General features: G+C 42.3%; 1 protein-coding gene across 2 annotated transcripts in view; it reads left to right on the top strand.

Moving 5' to 3' along the window:
* The first annotated feature begins 1,303 nt into the window (after positions 1 to 1,303).
* The window catches only part of PAPSS1 (3'-phosphoadenosine 5'-phosphosulfate synthase 1), a 47,148-nt gene continuing 35,803 nt past the window's right edge, over positions 1,304 to 12,648 (top strand). For both annotated transcript variants that reach the window (XM_059817571.1, XM_059817572.1), the window contains exons 1-3: positions 1,304 to 1,366; positions 8,348 to 8,462; positions 12,019 to 12,254. In XM_059817571.1, coding sequence (XP_059673554.1) covers positions 1,307 to 1,366; positions 8,348 to 8,462; positions 12,019 to 12,254 — 411 coding nt within the window. In that variant the 5' untranslated portion in view covers positions 1,304 to 1,306. The remainder of the gene's footprint in view (positions 1,367 to 8,347; positions 8,463 to 12,018; positions 12,255 to 12,648) is intronic.

Genomic DNA, 12,648 nt, shown 5'->3' with positions numbered 1-12,648 from the left:
GTGCTGGAAGTAAGAATCCAAGAACTTCTGGTTCTAAATTCGCAGTAAGAGCCATTTCCTAGAACGCAGAACAGGATTAGCTCTGTTTGTTGGAGAAATCCTTGTAAGGTGGGAGATTTAATCGGAACAGTCCTTGCCTTCCCAGTCACTCATAACTACATCACCACCCGGGCCCACTTGGCTGCTTCTCGGAGCGTCATCACCTCCAAGCCAAAGCTTTGCAGCAAAGCCCTGTCTTTCTTCAAAGGCAGGGCACAGGCTGCGCTGCTCTGGCTGTGTCTTTAGCTTGCCCCTGTCACAGAAAAATCACAGAATGACTAAGGTTGGAAAAGACCTGTAAGATCATCAAGTCCAACCATCACCCCAACCCCACCATGCCCACTAAACCATGTCCCACAGTGCCTCGTCCACATGTTCCTTGAACACCTCCAGGGAGGGTGACTCCATCACCTCCCTGGGCAGTTTATTCCAGTGTCTCACCACTCTCCCAGTGAAGAAATTTTTCCTAATATCCAGCCTGAATCTCCCCCGGCCAACTTGAGGCCGTTTCCTCTTGTCCTATGGTTAGTTACATGGGAGAAGACACCAACACCCACCTCCCCACAACCCCCTTTCAGGCAGTTGTAGAGAGCGATAAGGTCTCCCCTCAGCCTCCTCTTCTCCAGACTGAACAACCCCAGCTCCCTCAGCCGCTCCTCATCGGACTTGTGCTCCAGACCCCTCACAACTGAGACAGCCAGTCCCCCCCCAGCTTTTCCTCATGGCCTCAGGGACATAACGACCTCTCCTCCACCTCTGCGCGGTAACTGGAGAAGGTGGGGAGCTTCGGGGTTCCTGGTGCCAGCGAAGCGACCCTGGCAGTGGGAGCAAGCAAACAGCCTCTTCTTGCTGCACTCGGCTTCATTTCCAAACGCTGTAACGCTATAGCGCGGAGCGGGCGGGAATAAAGCCAGCTGCCTCGCTAGGCAAAGCGCCGGGGCCCGCGGGCCGGGGCCGCCCAGCAGGGGCGGGGCAGCAGCGGGCGCGCTGCAGCGGAAGCTGCTGCCTCCCCCGGCCACCGCCCACCCTGGCGCGCGTCACGGCCCGGCGCACGCGCGTGGCCGGGCTCCTATCGGTCTCCCTGCTCTGCTCCCTCCCTCCCGCCGGGCCGCGGCTCCTCCCTGCGCCACCTTTGGCCAAGCCGCGGGCGGGGACGCGCAGGCGGCACGGCTTCCCGGCGGCAGCGGCTTCATCCGCGTCTAGCATCAGTGGGGAAGGCGCGTTCTCCTCCTCCTCCTCCATTCCTCCTCTCGCTGCCCCCGCGGCCATGGAGCTGCCCGAGAGCCAGTGCAAGAAAGTCAAGCTGAGCAACAGGGTGCCGAGCTGGGTGAGCGGGCGGGGAGCGGTGCGCCTGCGGGCAGATGGGCGTGCGGGGTGGGCGGCGGGGAGAGGAGAGGAGAGGAGAGGAGAGGGAAGGAAGAAGCGGCCGAGCTCCGTGGTGATGTGGCAGTGGGCGGCAGCGGGCGCCGGGGGGGGGGGGTTGTGTGTGCTCCCTGCCCCGCTCCCTGCCGCCCGCCCGGGGCGGGAAGGGATGGAGGGCGCGCGCGGCCGGCGGTTGCTGCGCGCGGGGCGCGCGAGCCGGGGCCGTTAAGGGAACGGTCGCGCGGGCTCCCTGAGGGGAGCGTCGCCATGCAGCCTGGCGGGGGCGGCTGCGCCCTCTCCCCCGTGTGCGGCTGGCTTTCCGTCCCTGCCCTCGGGAAGGGCAGGAAGCCCCTCTGGCGAGGGCCGGGAGTCTGGGGGTTTCATCCCTGCCTTTTCCGTCGTGAGCCCTCAGCTTCCAGCTTTTTGGAAGAAGGAAGAGTTAAGAATGCGAGGTACAATGTGGCCATTCATAAACCTGGGTTGGCCAAAGACTGAGGTTCTTTGTATGGCGGGAGTTATGTGGAAAACTGTCGAGACAGAGCTTAAAAAAATCTAACCAAAGCCTTCATTCTTGTTCGTAAAGATGGGGGAAGATCGGCTTACAGTGAAGACCAAAATGCAGCTATTTAGAAGATACATAGCAGGCCTTTGCTGAGAACATTTGATACTTTTGATGATGCAAGATAAGTGGGGGAAAAAGAAAGTATCATTTCTTTCAAACAATGCTGAGCTGAAGCAGACAAGAGATAAAATCCAGAAAATATTTGATATGAAAGTAACAGTGTAAAACAGTCTTTGAAGTCTTGCTGTGAGTAGCACAGGCCACAGCTTTCTTACTGAAATGACAAATCTATTAAAGAAGAGTCTCATGGTTGCCTGAAAAACAGGAACGTTGGTATGGTACTGAAAAGTGTTCAGTAGATGTTGTGCCTGTCTGAGCCTCTTCCGCTGTGTACAAGTTCAAACTTGTTTATGTAAGAGAGTAATTGGTAAGTTACCATCTTTCAATTTCTGTGAGGAAAAGGCAGAATCAGTTGTTGTGAAGATAGTGAAATAGATCATGTCTGGGTGGGGGTAACAAAGTGTATTCAAAAGTTATTCCGTGTAATTTATTTTGTCAGAAGCAAAGCCAAGATGGATTTGTCCAAACCAAGGAAATCATACGTTAAAAAAAAGTTAACAGACATTAACTGTTTGCTGTGTTCAGTTGAGGTTAGCAACCCCTATATGTTACGTGGCAAGCAGAGGAAGTCTTCCGCTTCTCCCTTCAGAAGACCTCAGCTGAAATGCTCTCTCTAACCCAATAAGCTTCACCAGTAGAAAAAACGCTGCTGATTCACACGTTCCGCAGACAGATGTTCTGGCACTTCTGGCTCTGCGTCTGATCAGCTGAGAGCAAAGTCAAAGTGACCTATTATACGCCGATGGAATCGGCAGCCCTTAGTAGAGAGGCAGAGCCTTGGCTTCCAAACTTTCTGTGGGCATCCAGCACTATTCAAAATACACCTCTGTCTGTGGAAATCCCCTCGCCAAGCCCCCCTCCGACCACAGCAAACTCCAAGTTACAGAGCAGCACGCAACATAGCTGCAGATCCTGCCATGACACTAGCTTGGTAGGAAGACTTGTGGAACGCTTTCTTTAGTGTAGCTTGAATTCCTGACGCGACTGAGGTGTTGCATCATTTTGCAGGTAATTCCTAACGAGAACCTGCTCCAATTCTTGTTCCTGAGAGCATATTCAGCAGAAGTATTTCTGGCTTCGTTTTTGCCCATGCCCTCTGATGCCAGCCAATGACTCCACTCCAGCGCTGGTGAATAAGCTGTCTCTGCTTTTGGTCATGCTGTTACTGCAGCAGGTGGCAAGTGAAGATACATTCCTTAGAGTACGGTTATCGCTGAGTTGCTTGTTTCCACAGTACCATAGAAGATTCTGACAGCTTTCTGCTGCTGTGATTTTTTTTTTTTGAAACTGTCCCAGCATTAGAACATCTGGCAAAGATGAGCAAGTCTGTGTAAGTGGCAGGAGAGCATGCGTTTGGCAGGTTGGGTGGTGCTGCATCCAAAGGTGCTGAGATGCCTTATTGTATCAGTATCGCTGCGACAAACTGTGTTCTGGAGGGCAGTTGTGAGGATAAAAGTAAGAATTTTTGTTTTAAGTGGGAGAAAATGTAATGCCGTAGGCTATGGCAGAATATGGATTGGTGAATTGTTAGTTTTTTAATGACTGTAAAACGTCTTATTGTTCAGATATAATTTCTGGGTTTATCCTTCTTTCCTACGCACAGTTGTCCAAATCAAAGCACACATTTTCAAACCAGAATTTGACAAAGTAGCTATTGGAAGGCATTCCTGGCAGATCTCTTGGTGAACAGGTCCTGAAACCTCATCTAAATATGCGAACAAACAGACTCTCAGGTGAAGTGCCGTTGTTTTAGCGTCCATGGTAGTCTAATATTAATGTTGGAACTATGTTCTTCTTGCTTGTGTATGTATGGAGCCAAAGAAAACGGGCAATGTTCAGTCTGCTTGAGTTGCTGTTTGGCTGTTGAGAAGAGCAGTTTGGAGGGAAAAAGAAACCTATCATCTGCTTGAGTTATAAGTGCTGAAGAACAAATGTCATAAAAATGTGTTTTTATTGGGGTATCCCTGGCTTATAAGAGGCACATGGTGAGCAAGTTAGCAAATGGCCTAGAAAATACCTGAGATGATTGGGAAATGGGAAAGGCATTAAAGATAAGACTACATTTCAGAGGTGATGCTGGATGTGTTGCTATTGTTAGCTTATGGGAGTTGTTAGCTTGGGGAATCAACGCTCTCATCTTAGAGCAGAAGAATATGCAATTAGTCACAGCTTCTTGAGTACATATGGTTTGTATAGAAACCATGCCTGTTCTTCACACAGTTCTCTCCTGGTGCTTCCAACCTCAACACTGTCTCAAGTTGGTGCTGTAGCTTGGGGAGTCTCTGCTTGCTGTTGAAAGCCTTACTTCCTACCCCAGAGGTCTTGCTTTGAGAAAAGTTAAAATTTGATGTAAAGTGACTCTAGAAGCGCAATGTTTCATTGTTGCTCTGAAGTAATGAAGAATAAATTCAGTTTATGCCAGTGTTGTGGTCTGTCTGTTAACTATGAAACAATTAAGCAATAATCTTTTCTTTGTGCTTTTGATCTTGGTGTTTCAACTTGGGTTTGCTCTTCTTCATCTGGATGCCTGATAGGAGTTCTTACATCAAAGGTGCTTGGCACTGATGGTCTGATTTAGCTTTGGCAAAAAAAAATTATAGTTGCAACTAGGCAAAGCATCAAGAATAAGATAAGAAAAAAAATATGGGTCAAGTCTATCTCAGCAAATCTTTACATAGAGAAAGCAACAGAGTTAGTATTTCCTTTTGGTCCCCATCTTCTTTCTTTCTTCTGTTCCCATAGTTCTTAGATGTGTGTATTCCTTTCCCTGGACAACTACCTGCAAAGCCAAAAGTTTACCTTATGCCAAAAAAAGTAAGCTGCGGAGTCATCCTTCCTTGCTCTCTTACCATTACAGCTTTTCATTGCACATCTGTGAAAGGCTTGGTACTTTCATACTCCAATTTTTTTATCTTCGGTACAAAGATCTTACCCTATTATGGCACTTCACATTTCACATAAGAAACAAACTAGCATAGTGGGAGAGAAGAAAGGAAGGGTATGTGGGCCTTCTCAGCTGACATTACTGTTACAATGAAACACAGTGGACTGAAGCATTATTTCTATTTAACGGGTGAGTAGCAGGGAAAATATTAAAATGTAGTGTTCGTAATAGTAGTGCGGGAGCACTTAATGTGTAAAATGGAGTGGAAAAAATATTTTTGTGGGCAGGTCAGAGAGGAAGTTTCCGATGGTTGTAAAAAAGGCAGATAAATAGACCTTTGAGATTAACGCCCTTTTTTTCATTAGCCCCCTCACAAAAATGTAGTGTGTCCTTTCAGTAGCAACTATTATAGTGAATGTAATTAGGCTAAGAAGTTTAAAATAGCTTTTTCTAAAGAGTACTTGCTCATCACATTGAGTTTTTCTGTTAGTAGTTTTCTTATGTTTCGTTTCTTTTAACATTGATAATACGGATCTCCAAGGTGAGCGGGGCTTTGATACAGTGTAAAAGAAAATGACTGTTATTATTTCTGCTACCATTTTGGGTGGCCATTTAATTTCATCAATTGATACTCATCAAATTTTATGTACAGGCATTTGAAGATTGACTAAATAATTTAAGAGCACAAGCACTGTGAGACACTGACTTCTGCTACTGAGTGTTTTTCTGTGCCACATCGATATCTGTAGTAAGTGTATATATCGGGGATAGTCATTAAAAACTTAGGTTGTTGAGGATGCAATGTTCAGCTTTTGTTGCTCAGTAGTGGTAGTGAATCATCTAGTAGCAAAGTGGACATGATTAGGAAACCTTACTAGGTTGGGGGTTTTTTTTCGGCAAGAGAGAATGACTTGCTAAATTATTAACTCTTTAGAGCGCGTCCATAACAAGCTGTTTTCTCTTGGAAGATAAGGAGGATTTTGCTACTACTTTGTCCAGGAGTCTTACTCAGCTGTCTTGTTCATGTGCATGTGCACATAAACACAAGGTGGGGCTGCTGGGGATGCGTGTGTTCTTTGAATGCACGCAGACTGCTTGGACACTTCAACCTTTAGTCTTAGATGCCTGCTTCTGAAGAACAGGTAGATTATTGATCCACCGCTGTGCTTTCCGGCTGCTCTGTTGCACTTGTGTGCCTTCTACTGTAGCAGTCTGTTTGCTTTCTTGCTGCTGTGATCTGTCATCACTGCTAATTCGTTACCTGATACTTTTTTGTTTTTTATTTTTTAAAGTTGTGTCTTTTTCATCATTTTAAGAATCTCTCTTGCCTGCTTCCTCAGGGTTTCGTGTGTTTTGTAAGCCTAGTGCAATACCCTAATCAGTTGCATTGCCACTTTGCTAATTCTGGAAAACAAAGAAAAATGCTGTAACTTACTGAATACGGACTGGAAGAAGTCTCCTTGGATAAGACATTTGACCTCCAAAGTATTTGAGTCTGATAATAGACTCATTACCTGGAGTCAAAAGCAAAGCATGTGTGTTTTTTATGTTTTAATGTAAAAGAGCTTACTGAGACAGTGGCATGGGAGCTGTGCTTTGAGACTGTCTTCTGTTTATCCAGTGCCTGGTACAACACAGTACAACTGGAATTAATGAGAAAAAATGTTGCTGTTTATGTATTAGTTTGAATTGCTGTGTACGTTCATCATGCACAGTATATCTTTCTTTTTTCTTTCAATTCTTTTTGTTGCTTTAAATTCCACAATTTATGCATTTGCTGGCCGAGATCTCCAATTTTATGTAGTGCGTAATTGTTTCTACTATAAGAAGAAAGGCTTTTTGATTTTTTTTTTGACTCTTTGACTTCTGGTTTTAGTTAGCTGTATTGCACTGACTTTGTGTACAAAACACCTTTGTTTTAGGAGATAAATTACTTGAAGATAACACGATCGGCAAGTATAACTTCATTTTGTATAGTTATAACCTGTTTGCAGGTGGTGGTTTCTTATGGGTTGGTGTTCAGTCTTCATCTAATTTTGGATGCTGGACCATCACCACTGAACTACAGAGCTGTTGTATTTAAAAACTTGAACATCTGTTCCTACCTCGATTCTGTTTGTATTAACTATGAGCCCAGCTGTGTATAAAAGTGGGGACATATAATGACACAAATTCATAACTTCCAATTAAGTTATAGATAAAGTTTTGAAGTGTTTTTCTACAGAAGCATGTAGCAGCAGTTCTTGAAGCCACAAGTAGATACCATTTTTCTGTTAACCCCGCTTTGTGGTGTCTCTCTAAAACTATGCACAGCTCTCTGCTAGTACTCTGTAGATGAATATCCTCCCTTCTTTCTTTTTTAATAAATGTCATAAGTGTTTTCCTTTCCAGCTAGCACTGATACAATGATGAAAGAGAAGATAGTGCAGATATCTTGCAATATGTTTGTCAGCAAGAGAAGTCAAAGCAGCCTTACACATACCACTAATCCCTCCCACCCCCCCCCTGTTTGAGTGCTCATTCTCTGTCTGGTTATCTAAGGTCTTGATCTTTTATGAACAAAGTTCGTAAAACTAGATACCATTAAAGCTTAAGGGAATGCTGAGGCTGATCTTCCTGTGGGTTCCCTCGCTGTAGATTGTGAAATATGTTTGGCAGCAGTGTCATCTTAAGATATTCATACAGCAGCTTATTATGATGGATAAATAGTTTTAAGAAAGTCTGTAACCAGCTTTGTTTTAATTAAAATTATATTACAAAAATCCCATCTTTTTAACTAAATTCTTGAATAAGTCACTTAGAAATGGTACTTTCTTTAAACACTCAGAATATATGATAACTGCCTCAAATCTGGAGACTGAAGATACCATAGGTAAAGGCAGAATCGTTTGGGGTTGTGTCTGCTGAACTGAAAGTTGGACCAGACATGCATAGTTTGCAATGAAAAGGCCTCTTAAGAGTTAAAAATGAGCCAATGTTTGGCTGTTTTATGACGGAAACCTTTAGCTCAGAGAGAGGGAGAGAGAGAATCCAATTGATCTTCTTTAGATGGAAATGACTTGAATAGAAGTCAAGTCTAGCAGTTCATCTCTATTTTTATAGTTGACTTTTCTTAAACAATTGTATTTGAAAGAAGTAGTTGACTAACCTGGCAATCCCACGTTTCACAGAAGGAACACAAGGGATGTGGTTTGTTATGGGTGGCTTTTCTAATTTTCTTTGTGTCCTTTGATCAATGCTGCAGCTGATGGATTGGGTGTTGTTTTTACTTCCATTGGTCTGTCTCCAAGTCTGTCTTTGTGCCTGTGAATAAGTTTTGGTATGCTTTGCCAGCTCACCCTTTCAGAAGCTAAAGACCTAATCAACAACTTCTTTTACAGGGAATGCAGAGGGCAACCAATGTTACCTACCAAGCTCATCATGTCAGCAGGAATAAGAGGGGCCAGGTGGTAGGAACAAGAAGTGGTTTTCGTGGATGCACAGTCTGGTTAACAGGTACAGTCATGGATTTCTGAGGATCCTTTTGTTTTGGTTACTCTTCTGAAAAGCTGCTTTGCATAAATTAAAAGGAGCTACAGCTAAGTTGAATGTGGAGTCCAAGACCTTGATGCAATTTTATTACTATTTTTAGGTTGACTAGCAAGAAATCGCTCTGGGACAGATAGTAACTTGAGAATGTATTTTATTCAGTGCTCTAGGAGCATTGTTTATTTGGCACTGTCTGCTGTTGAATTCCAGTTGAGTTCTGCAGTGTATGGGTTTTTTTGTGTTTTAACCAATTCTGGCACTCCTTACTGTCCATTTTACCTATTAACAAATGAAACCTAACCTTTTCGTTTTTTTTTTTTTAGAGTCTGTGTTTCTGAATCTTTTCTGTAAAGGTCTCTTCTCTTTGGAATGTTCTTGTCTCCTTGGGTTGAAATAACATTTCAACATAAACCTATGCCTTTGGACAGCAATTGCATGTTGAGGCAATGCATACAGGGAGTTATTTTTGAAATCAGCACCATGGTTTTTTCAGTGAATTGTTTTGATTGTTAAAAGCGGGGATAAGTAAATTCTGGAAGGCAGCTTTGTTTCATAACTGTGAGGGCATTTTTTTGCTCTGTCTTTCAAAGTTCCTGGAAGCTTTATCATATTTCGTTTGGAGTTTTTTTCAGTTAAAACTGAAAATGAAAAATAAATATAACAAAATCTCTTATTTAATTAGTTTGTAAACCATTTAGGGCACTGTATTGCAATACAAAAGGTCTTCACAGAGTATTATAGAAACTTACTACACCAAGTAAAGTGTATTTCCACTATTGTTGATGAACGTGTGTGAAAGGTAAAGCAGTATAACAAATTTGATAACAAATTGCCGAGAGCCATTCCGAACAGATTTGATACAGTAGCTTTCTGTCATGTTTCTTTGATAAAAGAACGGAGCCCTTTCTCTCCCTACTTCTGTCACGTACCTCCAGCCTCTGTCTCAATGCTTGAATGATCTGGTATGCTGCCTTTTTGTTTCTCCTGGTCATTCATTAATATCCCTTTGAAAAAGGTCATGATAAAAATGTTTTCTCAGTTATCTACAGAGCAATATTTTCCAGTCATCATTCTTTTTAAACAAATGTAAGCTTAATGCCCAATTTCCTTTTTTTTTCAGGAGGAGTAAGGGTGGTGGTAGAATACAGAAAAGTAGGAAGGCCATAAGGTATTAAGAAGGGTGTGTTGGGGAAGCTAGGTTATTGAAGATGTTTGAGCACTAGTGTTAGGTAGTGAAATGGACTGTAGGTATTGAAGCAAGCAATACTACCCATTCTAGAACTGTGCAAATATGAGTCTTCAAAACTCTGCTAGGTTTTAGAATAAAAGCTGAAATGGTGGTATACTTGCTTCAAGATTCTCTCACCTCACCAACACTCACGGGGTGGGAGTGTACGGGAAGTTATTTCAGAGATCACTTTTCATTTTTAAGCTAAGATTTATTTGAAAGCTAAACTTGAATGAATGTCTTGTGCTGTCGAGTCAGAGGGTCCTAATAAAAAAAAAAAAACAAAACCCTGAGAAATGTATCAAAAATACGGAAAAGTATTACTTTAATGTGTAAAATAACTTACGCTCTCAAAATTGCATATTATTTTAAAGACTTGTCAGCTCAAAAGCTGTTTTTAAAATTCATTGTTATATAACCTTAACTTTTGCATTTCATTACACGTTGGAGACCAAATGATGTGTGAAAAGCTAGAGCATTTGAGTGAATAGCAAGGTAGATGTGGGGACAAAAATTGCAAGTCAAAGACTGCATCGATGAGAAGTAAATGATGAAGTTGCTGAAATCTTAGTTTGGAGTGCCATGCTTATTTTCTAGGATGGGGATGTACTTAATTACTGCTAAAAGGTGGTTGTTTTGTTTCCAGCCTTGCTTTCCTTCTCTTGTCTTGCACAAGCTGTTGTGCTTGCCCAGTCTAACCTTGAGCTGATTCAACTTGCTAAACAATCAGTGAACTTATCACAGCCTACACACACGCTAGCAAACTGAGTTGACTGAGGGGCATCAGAGGTGGTGGACTAATAGAGGTAGGATGGTGCAAGTGGAGAGAGGGGAGGGCAAGAGAACAGGACCGCCCCTTTTGGAAGCTGGTCCTGGCCTAAGTTATAATGTTCAGCTTCATCATGTATAGCTGTTGCTCTTTTCAAAGTAGGCAGGTAAGCATTGACACAAGAAACTTGAGTTGTCCAAAAAAAAAAGTAGATAATTTTTATAGATGATGATAGGTCATTATTCACACTCTGCAATTTTTTTGAGAGTTTTAAGCGTGAGCCAAACCGTACTGAAATCTGTGGGATGGATGCAGGGGCTTTTCTTGAGAGAGGGGTTTTGGCTTAAGTTCTTATGTAGGACTTGTCCTGGGATACATATATTCTTATGTTTTCAGTAGACTGCTCTGCATCTTCTGGATATTAAACTGGGTGAAGGAGGAACCAATGCAATGACTCCTCTTTAAATTACCCTAAACTATTGGAGGTGTCAAGGTTTCCTTTGCGCTTTGTGTTTTCTTAGAACATATTTGTTAGCATGATTGTCATCCTTTGCTGTAAAGGTCTTGGAAGTAATACCAACCTGCAGTTTTGTTTGATTTTTTTTTTTTTCTTTCTTTCTCTGAAAGAAAGTGGTGATTCTCTGAATCACCACTAATAAAGATTAAAACATTTTTCTTCACTTACTAGTGCTATTTTTTTTTTTAGACTACCACTACCCTTATGTTTTTTTTCTTACTCAAAGGATTAATGTCATCTTATGAAGATTTGAGTTTGTATCCTATTTAGGAATTGATTGCTCTGTATAAGCTGAAGCATGTGCTCCAGATAACCTTCCAGACTAGATTTCAGGAGTTTATTTAAATACATTTCCAACTTAAAGCAAACAGTAGACTTGTTAGTGACAGCAAGACTTCTCAATTGTTTAAAGGTTTGTTACTGAAGATTCTGCACTGGACCAAAGTTTAATATTAAAATTGTCTCTGCTTGTGGCTAACACACTCAGGTTAGTGGAGCTGCGTGTGAGTCCTGAGTTGAGTGAGTTTTGTGTCTGTGGTGTCTAATTCAGTGCTGTTGTTCTGCAAAGGGTAAGAACAGAGTGTGCTTTGGTCTCATCCCATGTCTTTTGTTGACTGCAATTCACTTCAGTGTGAGATCTTCCTCTTCTGATGTAAATGTAACACCTTAAGTCTGTGTTGGTTTTCTGAATTTAGTTTGCTCAGGTAGTAACAACTGCCAGCAGCAGTACGGGGGAATGTGCACCACCTCTATAAGCGGCAGCAGCTCTCAAGGCCAAACTGTTTTATCTGTTTCTAACTTCACACTTAACTGTGCCTTACTCTCCCTATACCTATTGTCTGTGTAAAAGGCACTTGGCTTATATTGCCGGTAGGCATCTCCGAAACGCATTGCTGCTGATGCCTGTCAGTTTGGGTTTTTCGTACTAGCAGTGGTACATGTACTACAATTTGCCCTAACTTGTTTCTATGCTTATAATGTATATTTGTATTATTACTGAATATTCTAGGTCTGTCTGGTGCTGGGAAGACTACAGTGAGCATGGCACTGGAGGAGTACCTAGTATGCCATGGCATTCCGTGCTACACATTGGATGGTGACAATATTCGCCAAGGCCTTAATAAGAACCTGGGCTTCACACCAGAAGATAGAGAAGAAAATGTCCGTCGTATTGCTGAGGTTGCTAAACTGTTTGCAGATGCTGGTTTGGTGTGCATTACTAGTTTCATCTCTCCTTATACTCAGGTAAATGTGAAAACCCTCTAGATAAAGGGAAAACACAAAATCCAAAACGTCACTCAGAATTTTAGTTATAGGAATTCCTTGCTGAACTTAGCCAGAATCAAATGCTTGCTTGTTTTTTATGACATTTGTGCTTTCTAGGGATGATTACTCAAATTTCAGAAACATTAATCTTAAACTTTTTTTATATTTACATTAGTCCTATCATGGGAACTGTCCTTGAGTCTGTTAGGCAGAATTATTAATCTAATATTAGGAACAAACCTAAATGATACTCCAAGAAAGAGTCTTAAAATTATAATACCTTGTTTGATCTATGTAGATTTCAGTACTTTATAAATATGAAGACTAGGTATACACTTAACCTGAAGACTCAGTTCAATTGTTTTTAAAAGCA

Source organism: Gavia stellata, chromosome 5, assembly GCF_030936135.1.
Source record: "Gavia stellata isolate bGavSte3 chromosome 5, bGavSte3.hap2, whole genome shotgun sequence".
Classification (NCBI taxonomy): Eukaryota; Metazoa; Chordata; class Aves; order Gaviiformes; family Gaviidae; genus Gavia; species Gavia stellata.
The sequence above is the reverse complement of the archived record's forward strand: the minus strand, read 5'-3'. Positions and strand labels throughout refer to the sequence as shown.